This window comes from Lampris incognitus, chromosome 15, assembly GCF_029633865.1.
Source record: "Lampris incognitus isolate fLamInc1 chromosome 15, fLamInc1.hap2, whole genome shotgun sequence".
Classification (NCBI taxonomy): Eukaryota; Metazoa; Chordata; class Actinopteri; order Lampriformes; family Lampridae; genus Lampris; species Lampris incognitus.
Genome location: NC_079225.1, coordinates 16846807 through 16870309, shown reverse-complemented (window position 1 = coordinate 16870309; position 23503 = coordinate 16846807). Strand labels below are relative to the sequence as shown.

The window sequence follows — 23503 nt, the reverse complement described above, 5'->3', positions numbered from 1 at the left end:
AAAAGATCTGCGCTCTATACACACGTTTTATTATTTGTGGAAATGCACGAAAATTACTAATAGACAAAGGAAAATTATTTCAAACATCGATTTAATGGGACCCTTGTTTGTCGCAATATCTGGTAACCACTGCTAGACGTAGAACGTCGTTTACATCCACACCCTCACCAAGAGCTACACTAAATAACTGCGAACTGCTGAGGAAAGCCTCCTTTATATACTCTCCATCGGAGAATGGCTTCCCGTGTTAAGCAATGCACTGTATGACTTTATAGCTGCCCTCTGTAGCTTGGGTTTGGGCGGCAAAAAGTAGTCAAACTCAAACTGCCTGCTTCTCTCAGGGTTTATCTCATGTTCCATGTCTCCCAGCTGGTCTTTCTCCACCAGCCCTCTGTGTCCCCCAGCTGCTGCCCCACCCCCCTACATCATCGACAATCAACCCGCCTTCACTGTCCGGCGGCTGATGGATGTGTGCCGCCACAGCCGGGGGTTCCATTACTTGGTGGAATGGGATGGGTATGGACCGGAATACCGCTGCTGGGTATCCCGTCAGCTTATCAGGGATTTCCACCGTAACCACCCCGACAAGCCTGGAAGGTCGTCAGGTGGCGTCCATGGAGGGGAGTGGTGGGGGGAGGGGTACTGTTATGGCCACTGCCAAGCCTTAGTGTTTTCCCTGTGTTACCTGCCTTCCTTGTGTTCCTTCTCTTATTCTCCAAGTGTCTCTGGCGTGGCTGTATCTATGTCCCTCCCTCTCCTCTCTGGTTACTGGCTCCAACACACCTGCCCTGCATTCCTCATCAGCTCACCTTCCTGCCATCAGCTCATCAACTTCACAGTAGAAGAACCTGGCTCTCACTCTCAGACTTCACCAGATCGTTGCCTCCACTTTATTGGTAGTAACGACTCACGTCAACAGTATTGTGAATACTGCTCTAAATTCCAGTGTTTCTATCGTGCCTGTTTGCTAATCATTGTTTTGTCTTCTTCAGTTTATCTTCTTACCAACCTGCCTGCCTCACCTGTTTGCCTGCCTGCCTTGCCGGCTTGCTTGTGCATCCCCGGGCTCATCTTCATCCAGCCATGTGCCCTCCGGCCAGTCCGGCCCGGTCCGGCTTTGCCCTCACCATTGCCTCTACACCATCTGGCTGGCCAGCCATCCTCAATAAATCCCCCTTCTGATATTCACCATATTCCCTCATCTGTGTCTTAAGTTAGGTCCATGAGTCTCGCCAGAACAACAAAGGTGAAAATTACAAGGCAGAGGTAAAACTAGAAGATGACATTTTAAATCAGAATATTAGTAAAGAGGTATAGAAAACACAGTTAATAATGTCTGTCCTAAAAGTAAACACTGTTAACATTATTCATAGACCATGTCCCCGCAAATGTGCAATTATGCAACTGTGACAAGGAATAAAAATATTGTGCAAACACAATGGGGCGACAGATGGGTAATGTAAACATGATACAACACAATGGGGATTGTTGCATGCGCAGAAGAGCTATGCTATACATGCCATCGATGTGAAATATTGCAGTGATAACAACTTGTTGTGCAACTTGTGACAATAAAAGTAAAAAAAAAATCATGTGAGAGGAAAGAGGGACCAGGCCGTGCATCTACCCATGTAGTATGTGCATTCATTTGGAAATCTATGCTTGATTGAGCCTTCACACACACAAACAGACACACACACACACACACACACAGACACACGCACACACATACACACACATATTCCGATCAACAAAAACATTGAAACCACCCGCCTACTATTGTGTAGGTCCACCTCGTGCCTCCAAAAGCTCTGACCCGTCAAGGCATGGACTCCACAAGACCTGTGAAGGTGTCCTCTGGTATCTGGCACCAAGACGTTAGCAGCAGATCCTTTAAGTCCTGTAAGTTACGAGTTGGGGCCTCCATGGATCGGACTTGTTTTTCCAGCACATTCCACAGATGATCTATCGGAGTGAGATCTGGGGAATTTGGAGGCCAAGGCAACACCTTGAACTCTTTGTCATGTTCCTCAAACCATTCCTGAACAATTTTTGCAGTGTGGCAGGGTGCACTATCCTGCTGAAAGAGGCCACTGCCATCAGGGAATACCGTTGCCATGAAGGGGTGTACCTGGTCTGCAACAATGTTTAGGGAGGTGGTACGTGTCAAAGTAACATCCAGATGAATACCAGGACCCAATGTCTCCCAGCAGCACATTGTCCAGAGCATCACACTGCCTCTGCTGGCTTGACTTCTTCCCATAGTGCATCCTGGTGCCATCTCTTCCCCTGGTAAATGACGCACATGCACCCAGCCGTCCACATGATGTAAAAAAAAAAGTGATTCATCAGAACAAGCCACCTTCTTCCACTGTACCAAGGTCCAGTTCTGATGCTCACGTGCCCATTTTAGGCACTTTCAACAATGGACAGGGGTCAGCATGGGCACTCTGACTGGTCTGCAGCTATGCAGCCCCATATGCAGCAAGCTGCTATGCACTGTGTATTCTGACACATGTCCATCATAACCAGCATTAACTTTTTCAGCAATTTGAGGTACAGTAGCTCTTCTGTGGAATCGGACCAGACGGGCTAGCCTTTGCTCCCCACGTGCATCAATGAGCCTTGGGCGCCCATGACCCTGTCGTCGGTTCATCAGTTGTCCTTCCTTGGACCACTTTTGGTAGGTACTGACCACTGCATACTGGGAACACCCCACAAGATCAGCTGTGTTGGAGATGCTCTGACCCAGTCATCTAGCCATCACAATTTGGCCTTTGTCAAAGTCCCTCAGATCCTTACACTTGCTCATTTTTTTCCTGCTTCCAACACATCAGCTTCAAGAACTGACTTTTCCCTTGCTGCCTAATATACCCCACCCTTTGATCGGTGCCAATGTTATTCACTTTTCACTTACCTGTCAGTGCGGTGCTTTTAATGTTTTGGCTATATCTATATATATGTATATCTATCTATCTATATATATATCACTACTACTTTTGGCTGTTGCCATTGCGGTTCGCTGCAGCGGATCATCTGTTTCAATCGCATCCTGTCCTCTGCATCTTCCTCTGTCACACCAGCCACCTGCATATCCTCTCTCACCACATCCATAAACCTCCTCTTTGGCCTTCCTCTTTTCCTCTTCCCTGGCAGCTCCCTATTCAGCATCCTTCTTGCAATATACCCAGCATCTCTCCTCCACACATGTCCAAACCATCTCAATCTTGCCTCTCTTGCTTTGTCTGTAAACCGTCCAACCTGAGCTGTCCCTCTAATATACTTGTTCCTAATCCCGTCTTTCGTCGTCACTACCAATGAAAATCTTAGCATCCTCAACTCTGCCGCCTCCAGCTCCACCTCCTGTCTTTTCGTCAGTGCCACTGTCTCCAAACCATGTAGCATAGCTGGTCTCACAACCATCTTGTAAATCTTCCCTTTAACTCTCGCTGGTACCCTTCTGTCGCAAATCACTCCTGACACTCTTCTCCAACCACTCCACCCTGCCTGCACTCTGTTCTTCACGTCTTCTTCACTCCCTGTTACTTTGAACAGTTGACCCCAAGTATTTAAACTCATCCACCTTTGTCAACGCCACTCCTTGCATCTTCACCATTCCAGTCCTCCCTCTCATTCACGCGTGTTTTCTGTCTTGCTCCTACTGACCTTCATTCCTCTTCCCTCCAGTGCATACCTCCACCTCTCCGGGCTCTCCTCAACATGCACCCTACTCTCGCTACAGATCACAATGTCATCCACAAACATCATAGTCCACGGAGACTCCTGCCTGATTACGTCCCTCAACCTGTCCATCACCATTGCAAACAAGAAAGGGCTCAGAGCCGATCCTTGATGTAATCCCACCTCCACCTTGAACCCATCTGTCATTCCAACCGCACACATCACCACTGTCACACTGCCCTCATACATATCCTGCACCACTCCAACATACTTCTCTGCCATTCCTGACTTCCTCATACAATACCACACCTCCTCTCTCGGCACCCTGTCGTATGCTTTCTCTAAATCCACAAAGACACAATGTAACTCCTTCTGACCTTCTCTATACTTTTGAATCAACATGCTTAAAGCAAACATCACATCTGTAGTGCACTTTTGTGGCATGAAACCATACTGCTGCTCGCTAATCATCACCTCTCCTCTTAACCTAGCTTCCACTACTCTTTCCCATATCTTCATGCTGTGGCCGATCAACTTTATACCTCCGTAGTTGCTACAGTTCTGCACATCACCCTTATTCTTGATGTGAAACTGATCGTGTGTATATATATATATATATATATATATGTGTGTGTGTATGTGTACATATATAGGTGTGTGTGTGTCATATTAGCCCCCTGAGTGGTCCCCAAGGCCAGTCAATATCTATGTCCATGACCGTGACACAGACTGCTCCCTCTGCCTCCCGTGGCCTCCCGGGGCTGATTGCATGATAGAGATCTGATACCGGTTGTAGCCTCTGATTGCATGGGCTTTTACAGACCTACATGATGTCAGGGGGCACCTGCATCTGGTGCCTACTTGCATCACTAAAGCATTTCTAGGGGGCGTGCATGTGTATGTGTGTGTGTGTGTGTGTGTGTGTGTGTGTGTCTTTGGCTTCATTCTCAATTCTCTCACCCTCTTTTCTTCTATCATGGCAGAGTTGATTAGCCCATGAAGTGGCAAAGTGAAGTAAACGAGACATTTAGATATAAAACGTGTCGAAATGGACAACACCCACACCCACCAAAAAAAAAGTGATAAAATCTCTTTTTTGTTTTTTACTTTCCCCTCTTCCTCTCTCTCTCCTTCATCCTGCTTTCATGTACAAAAGGCTTCTGTGGACCCATGGCATGTTGGTGCTAATAACGTTGACGCTGTGCCAAGCCCAGCTGGTGTTGCCCCGCACAGGGCAGCGAGTGTCTGCTCTCCACAGTCGCTGTCTTTAAAAGGCTCGCCTCTGCCAACTGTGTTCAGAGAGAGAGAGAGAGAGAGCGATCACAAGAAACAGAATGGATGCAGTGAATCCGTGGGCAGCTTATCCTGTTAGACCCGCATGCCCTCCAGATCCAAACAGATATCTGGCTGCAATCCCATGATGCCATACCTGAAAGGTGGACGGGTGGCTGCGGGCGGCTGGGGATTGCCGGAGAGATGAGGGGCACAGGTTGCCATGACACCTCAGGTAAATAACGTTTTTCCCTCAATGAGCATCATCATATGTGTCCAGAAGTCAAGTGGTCAACGTAACTCCACATGTGGAGCCATGCTGCCCTAAGATCAAGGAGGCTTTCGCATCAGGGACCCAGGCCTGGGCCCGAGTACATTTGACCCCAAAGTCCCGTTCGTTTGATTAGTGTGAACACTGTGTACCGTGCCCAGGTCCACTTGAAAAGGCGGTCTCAAGTACGGTTCCTGTATACTCGGGTACGGTTCGCATCAGGTGTGAAACCTACTGTACCGAAACAGAGAAAATGACTGATATATGATGTCATATGAGTCTCATTTCTGGATAACAAATATTGAAAAAAAAGGCTATTCTCTTCTTTTTTGGGGGGGGGGGATTTTCCCCCCCTTGTTCTCCCCAGTTGTACCTGTCCAATTACCCCACTCTTCTGAGCCGTCCTGGTCGCTGCTCCACCCCCTCTGCCGATCCGGGGAGGGCTGCAGACTACCACATGCCTCCCCCGATACACGTGGAGTCTCCAGCCGCTTCTTTTCACCTGACAGTGAGGAGTTTCACCCGGGTGATGGATCACGCTACCCCCCCCCCCGAACAGGTACTCCAACTGACCAGAGGAGGTGCTAGTGCAGCAACCAGTACACATACCCACATCCGGCTTCCCACCCGCAGACATGGCCAATTGTGTCTGTAGGGATGCCCGACCAAGCCAGGGGTAACATGGGGCTAACCGTGTTCGAAGCGGCGATCCCCGTGTTGGTAGGCAATGGACTAGACTGCCATGCCACCCGGACGCCCCTCTTATTCGTCTTCTTGAGTGCTTCACAACCTGTACTGCATAGCAGGTCAGTTTCTGTCTCAACGAATTTACCAAGTACTGTTCTGCCGACGAGATTATAGAGTATAGACAACTGACTACTGCAAACTGTTCTCTCCTCTCACATGTCTTTTCTCTCTCTCCGAATTATGTCTTCTCCTTTCTCTTCTTCTGTGTGTGTGGTGTGAAGTGAGTCTCCCTTGTGTGCACGTCTGTCTTTCTCCCAGGTCTCCATGCTGATGGTGGTCGCCACCTGGACACTGCTTGGCATCACACTCTTTATATATCTTATAAATCCATATCATTTTGTTATCCTGTTTCAATGTTTCCTTCTCTCACTCAGACCTGTGACTAATGTGTTTGTTTTTTGTTTGTCTACATGGTGATGCTGGGTGGGTGGTTTGGGTTCTGGGCTTTCCGGTGGCGTCTGGGCACTGCTTGGCATCCTCCTCATCATATTCTTAATATATTTTATGATTCCATTATAATTCTGTTGTTCTCTTTCAGTGTTGCATTCTGTAAATTGTGTAAACACAACATCCGTTGCACGTTGTCCGTCTGGTTAGAGCGATCCCTCCTCTGTTGCTCTCCCTGAACTTTCTTCCTATTTTTTTCTCCCCGTTCAAGTGGTTTTTTTTTAGGGAGTTGTTCCTTTTCCGATGCGAGGGTGTAAGGACAGGATGTTGTGTTGCTGTTGAGCAAACTGAGGCAAATTTAATTTGTGATACTGGGGTATACAAATAAAACTGATTTGATTGGACTTCCTCCTCCTATTCATTGTTCTGCTTCTTCATCTTCTTCTTCGTATTGATTGGCGGATCGCAAACCAACTTGGTGCATACCGCCATCTACTGTATCGGAGTGTGTGGATACGTAAGCGTACTCGGGTCCGGAACAACATTACTAATGGGAAAGCTGAGCGGTGGGGGAATGGGGGGGTGTCGTACTCAGACACGGTGTTTATTCTTTTCTATTTTGCTGTCAAGTCAAGTCAATTTTATTCGTATTGCCCAATAGCACAAATTATAAATTTGCCTCAAGGGGCTTTACAGCAACACAACAGCCTGTCTTGTTGCTGTATTTTCATTTCTAGTGTCCCAATAAACAATAAAACCAAAAAATCTTACGGTAAATGAACTGACCACGCTCCTGATTAAAAAAAAAAAAGAAAAAGGATGTGGTACTTAATAACGCACTTAAATGATTGGTACCAAAGATCACGTCAGCATAACCCTGATGGATCTTTATCTCGGTGGAGCAGGGTTAAAATGTAAAGTCGATGGTAAAGGAGCAGGAAGCCGAGTGTGTTTCAGCCGAGTGTGGGTGTTTGCCAGGGAGAAAAAAAAAATGCCATCCTCTTATCCTATGCTGCATCGCCTGAAAAACACCCACATTTCGTTTACACGAGGATACATCTCGTTTGGCGAAAAGACTGCATGAGCAAAGCTTGCTGGGAGCAAGACTCAATGTTCTGCCAAGTGCACCGCCATTTTCTTCCCTTTGTTGGAGGTTCCAGGCTGCCATGTGCAACCCACAAATAATCCTGCCGGTGAGGCCAGACCAGAGCCAAGTCTTCCTCGTTGGAGGAGGCACCGGGCCCGGAGAGCTGACGCAAACCTCTCTCTTGCTCGGCATGCTTGTACGTCCAGACCTGGCCCCCCCCCCAGCACACTGCTCAACACACACACACACACACACACACACACACACACACACACACACACACACACGCACACACACACACGCACACATTTCTTTATAGTCTATTCCACAGTGAAATATCTGTAACAAGAGCATGGCCGCCACCTCACAGGTTCTTCAGTCCTGTTCTCACTGTGTGGGTGTCTGGTTCTCACACCACTCCCAGCAGTGCTAGTTAATGCAGAGGTGTGTCTATTCTCTCCAGTGTGCTCTTTCTCCCTCTCTCTCTCTCTCTCTCTCTCTCTCTCGCCATTTCTCTCTAACTACACCCGTGTCTCCTTTCCTCACTATCTGCCTCTCTTTCTCTCTCTTGCGTTTACTCTCCCCCCCCCCTTTTTTTTTTCACGGATTGTATCCGGCCAATTACCCCACTCTTCTGAGCTTTCCCCAGTCATTGATCCACCCCCTCTGCCGATCCGGGGAGGGCTGCAGACTACCACATGCCTCCTCCGATACATGTGGAGTCGCCAGCCGCTTCTTTTCACCTGACAGTGAGGAGTTTCGCCAGGGGGACGTAGCGCATGGGAGGATCACGCTATTTCCCCCCAGTTCCCCTTCCCCCCATGAACAGGCACCCTGACTGACCAGAGGAGGCGCTAGTGCGGTGACCAGGACACATACCCACATCTGGCTTCCCACCGCAGACACGCCCAATTGTGTCTGTAAGCAACGGAATAGACCGCTATGCTACCCGGACGCCTCTTGCTTTTCACTCTTTCAGCCATCTGTGTCCCCGGACCAGGGAGAGCAGAGGTAGCTTGTAGCCCTCTGTTATGAACAAAAACAGCTTATTTTGGTGCAAGATTATTTATCCATGAGAAAGTTTGCCCGCGCATGTGTGTGTGTGTGTCCTTTCTCAGCCCAGTCCTGTCTCAACGTCAAACAGTTAAAGGCTTTGTGCGCCCCTGCGAGCCGCCCAGTAAAACCAGTCTCCTGCTGTCGGATGCTGATAAGTCTGCTGGAGTAATTTAGCTCTAAAGAGACCGATTACAAGTGTTTGTAGGGAAGGACAGCATTATCTATTTACTTTTCAACGCTGTGATTTTCCCAGATGGCTTAAAGGCATCCGAATGGAGGATTCGGTGACCTTGTGGTCACCTTGCGCGTAAAAAGCGAGCTTCTCTGCTGTTCAGACATCACCCTTTTAAATCATTACCAGCGGTTAACACCGCGCATTGCATTTGTGTTGGCGCCAGCATGACATGTGGCACGCCATATGGGCAAAAAGGAGCATTTATTCAAGAATTATAACGCGAAGGCATTTATTCTGAATTAGAATTTCGTTGTCATCTGAGGACAGTGTGTCTTCTGTTGTCTAATTATAGCTGCAGGAAATGGCATGGATGAGGACATCCTTGGCCTAACGTCTCAGCAGCGGGGACTATTGGGAAAATATAGTTTTTCAATTAAGTGAATGGGGGATTTACTAGAACCTAAATCACAACAAAGCATCGCAACCACATATCTAATTAGCCGGAGGCAACAATTATGTACATGTTTTGGAGTAAATTACCCACAGATACATTATCTATCTAAATATAGACGTGATGTATCGCACTACTTAACTCGATTTGCGCTGCGCGTCAGCGAGGAAACGGAGAAGACGGCACTGTTTTCGCTCGCGAAGTGATTTAGGGTTTTTTCCTTGTCATCTGTAACTGGGATGGAGAGTTGACAGCGGTTATGAGCATTTAATTACTCTGGAGGTGAGTATAATGAGGTGACCGCCATTGTAAGCAAACACATGACGACATGACTGCCTACATGTATACGCCACACACATCATTGTGGGGACACACTCACACACGTGCACGCATGCACACACACCGAAAACTGGACTAATTAGCAGCCCTACCCTTATTATGGAGATGCCTGTGACAGAAAAAGTTAGGAGACAGTGACAGAGCATGTTCGCGGCCGCCAGCGCGGGCTAAACATGGACATCTCATTATACAGCGTTCCTTGAGATAACACTTGGCTTCACCCGGGGCACCAAGTGTCATTGCGATTATACAGTATACTGCATTAGTACATGCCTGGGAGCATTAACAAACACACTGCACACCCCGACCCCACCCCCCGCCCCCTACCCTTTCCTTTCATCCTCACCCCCCCACCTCGATCGCCCTCCCTCCTTCCATTCCTCCCCAGCAGCCTTTATCACTAGATTCACCCCTTCTTCATTCACGTTTCGCCGTCAATCCATCCCCTCATGACAGCTCAAGGTGACACAGAGATGCTGTTGTCGTGGTAACCATCTCTACCCATCTGTTGCCTGGTCAATGAGCGCTAACAAGGGCCCGCGCTCAGCCGGGCTTCTGCGCTAAGGAGAATGAGAACAATATGGGGGAGAGAGCGAAAGGGGCTGGGATTTTCAGCCTCGGCTGACTCCTGGGCTCAACGTTCCCCTCTGAGATGGCTGAACCAGCACAGCCCAGGGCAACGCTAATCCACCTCTAACCACCTCCGTCTAGATCAGTTACCGAGAGCTTAATTGTTTTTTTTAAGGCATTGGAAAAAGAGGTCGGTAATAGTTTTGAATAAAAGAATGGTTTTTGTCACCACGCATTTGTGCCGCTGTCAAACTATTTTAACTGTAAGACATTAAATTCTCACTCCCCTTTCTTCCTCATAGGCTCATAAATGGAGTGCACTAATGAAGTAGTTTATCAAGTCTGAATGAGCCTACAAACATATTATTCACGACTTAACAATGAATCTAGTCCAGAGAAATATGTCAATATATACTGTAGGACAGTATAATAACACCAGTATCAATATATATAGTAGCATTTGACAAAATGATTCATGCCATGCTAATTAATCTATTCAACATCCTCCACTCATAAACCATTAATTTCCGGCAGAGGAAAGAAAAACATCCACTGATGTTTAACCTCTTTATGCATTTCATTAATCTTTTTGCATACATAAGTACGTTGCTTGTTATTTTGCATAATAAAAACCCACAGGGGGAAATAACAAATATACTCTCACTTAAGCAGATAATTAAATATGATATTTTTAAAACCACAGTAACTGATACATCACTGGCAAGCAATCTCAACCGCCTGTAATGTACAGGCAACATAATTGAATCATACAGTAAATCTAATGTTGTCAAGCATTTTGAATCTCTCTATTAAGTGTGTTTTTAATGTGGCTCATGCTTAAGTATTGACTGTGTTATTTGCAGATGTGCAAATAGGTAGAATGCACGGGGCCTGTGAAAGGCAATGCTAATACAAAGGCTCATCTTTCAAGCTTTGGTGGTACCACACTTCTCCCATCACACACGCCTCGGTCCGCTCAATTTCTGCTGAGAACTTCAAACCAGCAAAGAAAGTGAGGAAAAACAAAGGCCATCGCCGGCTCGGAAAACGCCGCGGGGGGAGAGTCGGACTCGATTGGCTGTTTGCGACAACAGATCCAGAGAAAAACGACTGAATGACCACGCCGGGCTCCCGCCGCCCCCCCCCCTTTCAAATCACCTCATCACATGCATTTTTGGATGGCATCCTAAAAAAACCAAGGCCATAATTTCCATCCAATTTGCTCCCTCTCTCTGTGTGCATGCTGACAGACTGTCATATTTTGGCCATCCTCCCAGAGGAGAGTTGTGAGAGGCGGGGGGTGCAGATAAATGGCCATTTCCATTTACACCGGCTCATTACTGAGCGTTTAGACCCAAGAGCTAGCGTCTCCCGAGCCTCACGCAGAGGGCTACTGCGTTTTCCCCACACCCACCCAAACAGCCTCCCACTCCAGATAAAAACCCCGGAGAAGTCACCCAGCGATTATACCACACACAGGAAAAACACACATCGTTACTGAATGATCAACACCACGCACTAATATACACTTGTTTGTGGACTGCAGTGAGCTCAGTATGATGGATGTGCATTATTTTGTCAGCCTCTGCTTTGGCAAAGCATACTGTTGTATCTCTATGTTATGCCAATAAAGCACCCACTGAATTGGATTGAATCGATCGGCGACTGGGACTCATTTATGCTGCTCTTAAACAACATCATATTTCCGAGCATTCATTTGTTTTGCCCTACTGTCATCGAGCTGCATGAAGGTCATTTTTCACACATAATTATAGCGAAAGTGCCTATGTCACCAAACCGCCATGTGTGCAGTGGCGCAACGTTACGGTGTGGTTTCAGATTTATTTGGTCTCTGTGACACTAGGGATGAAGTGCCGTATTAAATTGCATGTGTTTTTGTTTCTGTTTTTGCACACACAGCAAAATGTACTGGAGGTAGCATAAGCATTTTTAGGCCTACCGTCATGAATCCATCCAGTAGGCCCGAGTCCGGTTTGGGTGGCGCCTGCAGCCGTTCCATAGACCACTTCTCGATAATTGACGACACCTGAGAGTTTTCGGTGTTAAGGATTCGAAACCCGGTCATGTTGACTCCGCTGTAGCGATAGGGTTCCATATCCAGGGCAAAAAGGTCCTGCAATTCATAAAGAAACCAATATCCTTTTTTTTTTCCCCCGGATTTTTTCCCCCTTTTTTCTCCCCAATTGTATCTGGCATCCCCGTGACCCTGAGAGCAGGATAAGTGGTTTGGATAATGGATGGATGGATGAATGCATCCGGCCAATTCCCCACTCTTCTGAGCCGTCCCGGCCGCTGCTCCACCCCCTCTGCCAATTCGGGGAGGGCTGCAGACTACCACGTGTCCTCCGATACATGTGGAGTCGCCAGCCGCTTCTTTTCACCTGACAGTGAGGAGTTTCACCTGGGGGGCGTACCACGTGGGAGGATCACGCTATTCCCCCCAATCCCCCCCCCCCCAGAACAGGCACCCCGACTGACCAGAGGAGGCGCTAGTGCAGCGACCAGGACACATACCCACATCCGACTTCCCACCTGCAGACACGGCCATTTTTCTCTGTAGGGACGCCCGACCAAGCCGGAGGTAACACGGGGATTCGAACCGGTGATCCCCGTGTTGGTAGGCAATGGAATAGACTGTGATGCTACCCGCACACCCAATATCCGTTTTTCTCATATTATTTATTGACAAAACAATGTGCCCTGCTTGTTTATATTTGCTCAGTCATGGAAATCAGCAATTGAGCTATGGAGAGATAATTAATTGCTGTTCATTGGCCTATTAGGCACCTGCTCTCACCTGTAATGAATTAAGGTAGCACTTGAGTGCCAGATTTTGCAGAGTAACTGAGCGGCGCTTTAGAAGAGGAGCAAAAAGGAATGGTACATTTCAAGGTGTTTCAGGAGTCACTTTATCTCATGCGCAGGCAGTGAGTGGCCTTGATTAAACCAAGGCTTTCAAGGTTAGAGGCAGGCGTTTGGTGGGATGCCATCTATCATTTGGAAGTAAAAGGACACCCCAATCGTCCCGCATACAACACGTCTGGCTTCTTACCAGGCAGATGTCTTTGGGACGCAACTACACAGTTAACAGCAGAACAGTGGGCGGCAGTGGCAGGGAGGGGGTGGGGGAGCGTGCCATGGTCAGTGCTTGCTGCTGCACTCTGAAGGCGACATGGCTTGGTACCAATATACAGCGGCTTTGGCCAGGACGGGAGCCTTCATACTGCCAAACACCGGCCACTGTTGAAGTAGGCATGTGTCCAGACTGACAAGCAACAGCATGGCACTAAAACAGGCCCGTAATCGCCGTTCTCCTTCCTCGCCCAATGACATACCTGCTGTCAGCCTTTCCTGTCACGTCTCAACCAGGTCTCTATGTGGGAGCAGGAGGCACAGTAGCGCCAGAGCCCATATACTAGTAAATGCCTTTTGTTTTTCTTTTCTTTTCCCAGGTCAGAATTCTCTTTCCATCAACCTCTCCTTTTGTGCTCTGCACAACCACAGCGTGCTATTTGTTTGCAAGGGCTGTAATGGACAGAATGGATGATAGCCTCATCCACTTGGGGTCATTATCGGAGCTCTCAGTCTCCTTTCCAGTCCTCTGAGCTCAGGAGAAAAGATGAGCTTCTTTTCATCAAGAGTCGGCAGCTAGCAATCTTTATAATGACTAGATCAAATAACTCTGCACAACTTCAATGGCTGCCGGAGTAAGAATAAAATACAAGCAACTACTTTTGTGTCCTCTGTTCTGTACTTAGGTTTTCTGCACAACCAATTGGGGCAACAATAGTGGCACTGACCAGAGAGGGAACAGCCAACGTAATGTTAAACCAAGACAATTTTATCAACTGATTTCTGGATGCAGGTAGATGCTCTTTATGACTACCTTTGTGTGAATAATAGCCTGGAGATAATACTATAGCTGTCAAATGCCATCTGTGGCAGCGTTACCTAAATTATAAGCTCAGATTGGGTTGAAAGCCTGTTTGCAGATGGTCCCAGCACGATGAGAGCGATAGTGTGTTTGCTGACACTGAACTTTCCAAATTTGCTTTGCAGTGTGTGATATGATAAGAACCTAAAAACTCGTGCTATCTACAGTTGGACAGATGGGGAAAATGGTGTCCATGTCTATCAAACAGCTGAGAAGATACAGTTTTTCCCCGTTAAAAAATAAATCTGTCCGGGTGGCGTAGCGGTCTATTCCATTGCCTACCAACATGGGGATCGCCAGCTCGAATCACCGTGTTGCCCTCCGGCTTGGTTGGGCGTCTCTACAGACACAATTGGCTGTGTCTGCGGGTGGGAAGCCGGATGTGGGTATATGTCCTGGTCGCTGCACTAGCGCCTCCTCTGGTCAGTCGGGGCACCTGTTCGGGAGGGGGGGACTTGGGGGAATAGCGTGATCCTCCCACGTGCTATGTCCCCCTGGTGAAACTCCTCACTGTCAGGTGAAAAGAAGCGGCTGGCGACTCCACATGTATTGGAGGAGGCATGTGGTAGTCTGCAGCCCCCCCCCCCCCCCCCCAGGGTCGGCAGAGTGGGTGGAGAGCAGCGACCAGGACGGCTCGAAAGAGTGGGATAATTGGATGGGTACAATTGGGGAGAAAAAGGGGGCGAAAAAACAAAACGAAAAAAAAACTATTCAGACAAAAAAAAGGATCGTCAATGTTTACTGATTAAAGCTTGTCAACTAGTTAATACTATGCCAACAGTGTAAAAAAAAAGAAAGTGAAAAAGTGTTTGATGAGAATTCAACATGTTGAATTGCCAAGGTACTTACCAGGGTGGTGAAAATATAATGGTAATATTCTGTCATCATCCCCATTGCAAGAGCCTTTAGACAGAAAAACAACCCAAAAGCCGCTGGCATTATTAAAAAAAACAAAACAAAAAAAAACATCAGAAAACAGACATAAATGTTACTTTTTCATTCTCTATCTTTCTATTTCTTATCTAACCCCGGCAGTTAAACAGGGCCATCTATAAAACGTCTCTTTCATGAGAGTCCTGGCCGGAACGGCAGAAGGTAAAGAAGTTTCACGTTAAAACCTGACACATTTAGGCTTACACATTCACGGATAGCGGCAAACCTGCAAGTCTGGAGTAGTGGAGAGAGGCGGGGGAGTGTGTTTTACACAGGCTTCACACCCTCGGCTCTCGGCTGCCTCTGCTGAGACGTTTTTGTTTCTTTCACGGCTTCCCCTCTGGGCTCACAAAGGCCCATGTGGACAAAGCCGCGCAGGCTATTCAGAAGGTGTGACACACGTGTGAAATGACTCGAAACTCAATTGGGTCATCCGTACTTCTCATAAATAATACGAAATGGTTAAATGAATTCAACATGCCCGAGAGCGGAATTGGACATTCTAATTATGTAAAAAGAAAAAGACTTTATCATACATCCATTATAGCCGGTCAGTGACATAGATCTAATATTCCATAAAGAGATAAAAGATGCATGAAAGGGGGGAAAAAATGCATCTGAGTCTGATGGGTTGGTATTCAAAGCGTGAGTAATAAAGGGAAAATAATGATCTCACTAAATATATGTCAAATCTGGGATGTTTTTTCAGTTGAAACTGACCGGAGTTTCAACTTTTTTTTGTTGGAGTTTTTGAAATGCAGACGGGCAGTTCTGATAACACCGAGGGCAGTCTGGTGGCGGCCTTGCCTAGCGTTGACTGTGTTTTTGGTGTCACTGTGTGGAGTGCGGGGCGGTGTGTCGGAGGTGTCTGGCTGGGAGAGCTGGCGCTGGATCGGCTGGGAGAGCTTGGTCTGCTGCGTCCAGTGGGCCCAGGGACCACGACCCTGCCTGGAACTGCGCCCGAGGAGGAAACACCGAGGGCGGTCTGACAGGACGCGGAAGTGGGGCAGGCTAAGCTAACTGCTATCCCATGCAGACCAGCAGTTCCAATAACACCGAGGGCAGGCTGGCGGCGGCCTCGCCTACTGTTGATTGTGTTTTTAGTGTCGCCGTGTGGAGCGTGAGGAGGTGTGTCGAAGGTGTCTGGCTAGGAGTGCAAGCGCTGGCTGGATCGACTCGGGGAGCCTGGTCTGCTGTGTCCGGTGGGCCCAGGGACCACGGCCCTGCCTGGAGCTGCGCCCGAGGAGGAAGCAGGGCAGGCTAAGCTAACTGCTAGCCCATTCAGACCGGCAGTTCCAACAGTCATCCTGACGTTCGCTCTCTTGGACACTGAATTTTTTATTTTGATTTTGGATATGTTGGATATATGTGTTTTTTGTAGTTTTTTTGAGGTTTGAATATATGTGTTCTTGTAGTATGGATGTTTTTGTCTTTGTCTTGCACTGCTGTGGGCTGAGGGAAACGATATTTCATTTCATTTCATGTGTGCAGGTATATGAAGTGAAAAATAAATGTTCCTGATTGCTGACACAGCCTACATGACATAGCATACAACCACTATGTGACATACATATAACTTAAAGTGCCATAGCTGAGGTCGGAAATACTTACAAATAAATAAATAAGTTAAGAAACGTGGCTGTGTTAAAGCTGTATCCACCTTTTTGAGAAGCTGTTTAGACTGGTCTTTCATTGGGAATTGCAACGCGTTCGCAATTTTGATTTTGAGTCAAATCAAGATGGTGTTTTCAAAGAGAGCCGAAAAAAAAAAAACTGAGCAGACTGCATGCGGGTTCAAACCTGTTTCAGTATCCAGGCGGCCATCTCATGTCCACAGTCAAAGATCACATGGAACTCCTTCGCCTTCTTCATCTCCTTCAGAAGTGGCTTGGCGTCCTTCGTCTCGGCGGGCAGCTGACGGATCTTCAAACGAATGTTGTACCGGGACGGGGCCTTGATCAGCTCCTGCAGTCGAATGAGGCCTGCAGAAAAAGAGCAAAACAAAAATATGCGCACACAGTGTGAAAAGCAGCATGAATTTTAAAGATGATACAGAGCAGCACATCTGCTGACGTTTTGAAAAATCCGAGGTTCTGAGGCTGTAGTGCAACTGAGGTTTTCTGAGGCAAAAAAAAAAGAAAGAAAGAAAAAAAAGAAAAGGGTGTTTGCATGAATTTCTACTCTGTAGCTGATCAGCCCTCCTACTCATGCTTGAGAGCACTACAGGTCTTTCAACAGAGTCCAGCGCCAACCCAACACACTGCTTTGTTTTTATGCCATAAAGCACGGAAAGAAGGAGCCGTGGCATCCTCCGGCAGCCTCACAAATACAGATTTACTCTAGTGTTCACTTTATCCCTATCCCATAGTAGTGTGGAATAGGTTGAATTTTTTATCAAAGTGGAAGGCTTTAACTAATCACCCCCAATCTCACTCTTTCACTTTTTCTCTCAATCTCACTCTCTCACTCTAATCAATCTCTCTCTCACTCTAACCCTATTGCTCACTCACGCTCTCTCTCAATCTCACGCTCTCTGTCTCTCTCAATCTCACCCTATCTCCTGCTCACTCTCTCTCTCACTGTCTCTGTATGCATCTCTCTCACACACAAACACACAGGGCTCACCTCGATCCAAGCACTGGGGAGGGCTGTCCTTTCTGCACTCAGAGGGAAACGTTAGAGCACTTAGTGATCTCTTGTCCTTGATTGGTGGGCTTATTTAGGGTACTGCAGGAATGGGTGGAAGCTTTGGGTGAGGGTTTCTCCATCCCCATGTTTGTTTTTGGGCCCAAATACACGGCAAGAAAAAGGCTGCTCCTGGTCCTAGTCAATTTTCTGTTCAGCACTGCTAAGCTAGCGATGCGGAAGACCAGGAAGAATCAGATGCTAGGTCAGGGCTGGACCGATGTGGTGCAGAGTACGAAGGGTTTAGTGGCGGCTCGTCTGAGGATAGAGAACGCTTTCTATACCCTGACCAGTAATCTGGACTCTTTCAGGGCTTTGTTGGGGTTACGACATGTTTTATGTTCACTAAGTGAAGATGGGTCTCTTGTTCTGAATTTCTAATTCATTATGGTCGTGTGTATGTATTTTGACTGAGTAATGGTGCATGTATTTTTGTTTTTCTAGCTTACCAGTTAGTTTAATGTTGACTTGATGGGAATGGAGTGTTAGTTTTTTACTGTGATGTAAATAAAAGTTATTTTAAAAGTCAAAAAGTCTCTCTCAATCTTGCTCTCTCTCAATCTCACTCTCATGTTCTCTCTCAATCTCTCACTCTCTTTCTCTCTTTGTCTCACTCACACACTCACACACACACACACACACACACACACACACACACACACACACACACACACACACACACACACACACACACACACACACACAATATGGATCACCTCTGATGAGATTGTCTATGTTTGCCTGGCTACAACAAGCCTCTGAGGGGGCCCGACGCCACCGTCGCAATACTGTGTTACAATCTTCACCTTTCATTGCTCTGCAGCATGCTCAGTAGAAAGCTCTCCGAGAGATGCTGTGATGAGATTACAATGAGTTTCTCCTTCTACAGAGAGCTTCGGGGTCCAAGAATGAAAGAGGCTGGATCAGCGGTGGCTAAGCACATGCCATGGAGAGCCATGTGTATTCAGGTTTTCACTCCAACCCGACTACACACCAGGTGATTTCCCTGATACATTCTTCCTCTTTGGTTGAAGGGTTGCTAATCAGTGCAATCACCTGGTGTGGAGTCCGGCTGGAATGAAAACCTGCATACACATGGCTCTCCATGGCACATGGTTAGCCACCCCTGGGCTGGATTGATGGGAGAAATGATTACTTGTCATGGGTATAAAAATGGATGGAAAGAGGGTGGGCTGAAGGGGAATGGATGGAGAGAGATGGATTTCTTCTTTTTTGTAGAACCACTTTAAGGTGGCTCAACCTATTTCTTTTTTTTTAATGAAGTGCTGTGAGCAGTTTAATGGTCTTACTGCGAGAGGGGCCGGCTCTCCTCGGAGCCTCTGAAGAGATTGGTGTGAAATAGGAATGTGCAGGTACTGACGTGGAAAGTACCATTGTGGGGAGGTATTCTGAAAAACTCCCAGATCGTCCCTTAGGTAATCCCGATAGAGCCCCACTGCGGGGCATCTCTTTCTCTCTCTGTCTCTCTCTCATTCCTTGTTTTCGTTCATACTGACACTGGGAAGCGTTAAGTGGGCAAAAATAAAAAAATAAAACGTCAGGGGAGCTCAGCATTTGGGAAGCACTGTCAGTGTGGATGTTTGTGGGCTCTGACTAATGCCTTCAGACTTTCCCCTGGATCCTCTAACGTCTGTGTGTGAATATTTTATCCCCTCCGATAGTTTTCCCTGCCAGCCGTCAGATAGGCTCCAATCAGCAGCTCAGGACCCTGGAGCATGAAGCTGTGTGATTACAGCGAAGGGAGGCCTGGAGGTGGGTGGGTGGGGGGGGGGGGGCTGACGGCGGTAGGCTGTTCACACACCAACTGTCACACTTGCCAAGGTGTCAGGTGTGTTGCCTGCAAAGATGCACTCCTCTCCCGGGCGGGGAGGGGGGGGTGCGTCTGACAGAGCGAGGTGAGAGGGTCACATTTTAAGAGAGCTTCTGGCGTCCCCCGCGGGGTGGGCGACAGTGAATCGGGGCATTAAGGTGTTGAAATCGGAGGGAGGAAGCAAGCGGAGGTCAATGAGATGAGTCGGAATAATGCGATGAGTGAGACCGTTCACAGTGTGCTCTCATCCAAGGTTACCATGCGGTCATAAAGTGTTTTGCAGGGCGCTGTCTGTCCATTAAAATGTTAGCCACGGATGTGTGCATTACAAAAGAAAGAAAGGGAAAAAAGCGCAGGTAATGTTTGGTTTTAAGTCTCTGAAACTTGATCGCCAAGCAGGAACAAAACTACATTATGTCAACTAGAAGACAAATGTATTTGTTTAGAGTTTGAGTAAATTTATCATCTATCTAGATTTATCGCCTCAATTCATTAATTCAGTTCCATTAAGCTGTCAGCTGCGTCACGCCAAATAGCTCATAAATGGGAGAGAATCGAGGTACTGGTAGCTGTTCTGTTGTGCAAATTCACTCTACTTTATAAAGATATCACAACACTCTGGCTAAAATATCACTCTTCTCTTGTCTTTTTTTTTTCCATATGTGCACATCACCGTCCACTCCAAAAAGTCTCAGCCACAAGAATACTGCATGCGGAAACATTTGAGAGCAACCCTCAAAGGACGAGTGTCTCTGTCTGATGTTAATGCTAGTGTTCAGCCTCTGCACACAATAATACTGCATGGCATTAATCTGAAGAGACAAAGAGTCACGGGGTAATATGGCTGCCTTTCTTTCTACTCTGTTGCTCTTTCTCATGGAGGACTAACACGAGCTGCCCCCCGGAGGACTCAGGCATAACAGCAAAGTATTTCTGAGATAAGCTGACAGGTTACAAAGCACTCACTGAACTCATCATCATCATCAGTACTACCCTTACCACCACAAACGTGCACCACTGCTGTTAGATGAAGGGACACACATACACACTGTACCTGTACCTGTGCTGTCATCATAGACCACAGTGACTGTCCTCCACTTGAAGAAGTGCACCAAGTCTAGGATGGCCCTGCTGAGGGAGGAGAAGTCTGGGTACAGGCTGACGTAGTACGAGTCCCTGTTGTCGGACACCTGATGCTTCCATTTGGTCTGGATGTGGGGCACCCCCAGTGCGTTACAGATAGACTGGACTGCATTGGCAGACGAGCTGTGTGAGGGCCCAAAGATGGCCGCCACCCCCAATGAGAGTTGGTCACAAGCTGGCAGGACAGAACGAGAGAAGAAGTCAGTAAATAAAATGCTTCCGCTGATGGCGCTAATTCACCGCATATTCGTGTGTGTGAAATTTACGATGAACTATGATGTTGCAGACACAATGTGAGATATTTGAGACAATTACAGCTTGTTCTCAAAAGGCTTCGACATCAAGAAGCATCTGATTCATCACCAAATTATCTAACAGCAGCTGTATGTTGCTATAAGTGCCGACTTAGAAACATTTGCAAATATTTGTTAATATTTATCAGGAATCAGGAACACTTTGTCATTTCATATCGTTTCCCCCACCCATCCCACAGCAGTGCAACACAAAGACAAAAACACATATCTAAAAACTACAAGAACACATATATCAAACTACAAAAAAAAATAATAAAAAAATAAATAAATCGCTGTCCAAGAGAATGAACGCCAGGATGACTGTCGGAACTGCCGGTCTGCATGGGCTAGCAGTTAGCTTAGCCTGCCCTGCTTCCGCATCCTGTCAGACTGCCTTCGGTGTTTCCTCCTTAGGCGCAGCTCCAGGCAGGGCCGTGGTCCCTGGGCCCAACGGACACAGCAGACCAGGCTCCCCCAGCCGATCTAACACCAGCTCTCCCAGCCAGACATCTTCGACACACCTCCCCGCACTCCACATGATGACACCAAAACACCGTCAAGGCTAGGCGAGGCCGCCGCCAGACCGCCCTCGTTGTTATCGGAACTGCCAGTCTGCATGGGCTAGCAGTTAGCTTTGCTTGCCCTGCTTCCACGTCCTGTCAGACTGCCCTCAGTGTTTCCTCTTCGGGCACAGCTCCAGGCAGGGCCATGGTCCCTGGGCCCACAGGACGCGGCAGACCAAGCTCTCCCTGCCAATCCAGCGCCAGCTCTCCCAGCCATCAAATGAAGATGTGGACAGACGTGGACAAAGACACTGCATGGATGGTACCGGGTGAGGCTGCTGCAAACGTAAGTTTGCGCAGCCATCTTCCCACATTACATTATTATTACATTATTATTATTACATGTTCATTATGTGTTTTAACCCAGTGTTAAGTTTGGATTGTTCAGATTGTGTCTATTAACACACTGATCTCAGAAAAAAGAATATCAATTTGACTACCAGATATTTTTGTGAGTGAAAGCAAATAAGATATGTGAGTGAAGAAGGGGAAACATGATCTCCATATTTCTTGACTCACCTTTCCTGGAGGCTTCAAAGCTGTCAAAGATGTTTATTCTCTGGATGTCGTAGGTAAGTGTGGTGTTGGGGAGTAGTGTGCGGTTCCTGTTGATTGTGTTCAAGGCAAATTTAAAGGCTAGTTCCTCTGCTCCGGAGGGGCCGCTTTCGATGGATTCAAATATTCCCCCTGAGGAGTAAAGGAAAACAATACAACTAAAAACATGGGACACTTACAGCAACTTCCTTGTTCCTTCCAATTGAAACAGATCCCTCGGTATACTGGTGACATTAAAACATGGGAATTACATCTTTTAAAACATCTCAAGATTTGTACTCTCAAGATACTACAACTTCCACATCCACCACCATGTAGTAGATAACTATGCCGTACATGGACACGAAACAGGTTCACAATGAGGCTTGGCTGTGTGGAGCTCAGCTGATTTGCATTCTTTGCTCGTCGCCTGTGTAATTATAGGCAATTAGCTGGGCAGTGAGGTGAGTTCAGGGGTCGCCGGCTTTCTTTAACTCCCTCGCTCAGCCTTGACAGAAGGGTTCACGCTTTCTTTATGTTCCACTGATTTGAATGACGTCTAAATGAAAGAAAAGTATGAAAATTTGATAACGGAGGAGTGTTTAAGAGAAGGCATATCCAGGGAAGCAGAGTGAGAGAATAAGAGAAAATGAGAGAGCGCCAAAGAGCGACGAGGAGAGCAAAACGTGTGCCAGCACGGGAGGTAGGCCTTCTCATTTTCATACAGCAACATAAAATTTAAGATGAGATCAATCCATATAATAGGAAAATAAAAATTATCTGGGTGATAAGCCACTTTAATTAATAAGTGATGCTCCTCTTCTCTCGTTTTTTTGTTTGCTTGATTTTTAACAGGAGAGTATCCTTGGGTAACATGGTGTGACTGCGGGGGAGTCCGTTATATTTCAGCAATGTGAGAATCATGCCTCACAAATCTCATTTAATCACAAAGTAAAAACTTAAACGACTCATTACAAATGCAAATAATTGCAGCTCCTCTTCCACACGGTGCAAACAATACAATATTGTTAACGGGGTCTTCTCAGTTGCAAACTGGGCCCATATGAACATGTTAATTATCACTTCATTATTTAGAAATCTGCACGGTACAAAGGAGATTAGCGGTCCAGATGCTCCATATATGTAGTTCCTAATTCTAAATGAAGACAGAAAAGCCCTCTTTACACCTGACACTAACAGGCAGGCAACTCACGTACAACTTGTCAACATATGATTATGACTTAGTTGGATTAAAATGATACCTGACAATAACATATATTTATTAGCCGCAGTGTAATCAAATTCCTCTTTTCTGATTACATTAGTGAAATGCTGCACTGTAATTTATTCTTAGATTTATGTATACGATTCTTCTTCTTGAATATAGTATCTATATCTATCTTTGAGCAGAGAATATAAGCCAAAACATTATGACCACTCACAGGTGAACCAAATAACGTTGGTCATCTCCAAACAAGGGCACGTGTCAAGGTTTGGGTAGATCAGATGGTAAGTGAACGATCAGTTCTC

General features: G+C 46.9%; 1 protein-coding gene across 1 annotated transcript in view; it reads right to left on the bottom strand.

Moving 5' to 3' along the window:
* LOC130125329 (glutamate receptor ionotropic, kainate 2-like) overlaps positions 1-23503 on the bottom strand; it is a 100206-nt gene that overhangs the window by 45036 nt on the left and 31667 nt on the right. Inside the window, exons 2-6 of the mRNA XM_056294880.1 lie at positions 21959-22126; positions 20495-20758; positions 16725-16906; positions 14841-14894; positions 11997-12170 (exon numbers count right to left, since the gene is read on the bottom strand). Of these exons, the coding sequence (XP_056150855.1) occupies positions 11997-12170; positions 14841-14894; positions 16725-16906; positions 20495-20758; positions 21959-22126 (842 nt within the window). The remainder of the gene's footprint in view (positions 1-11996; positions 12171-14840; positions 14895-16724; positions 16907-20494; positions 20759-21958; positions 22127-23503) is intronic.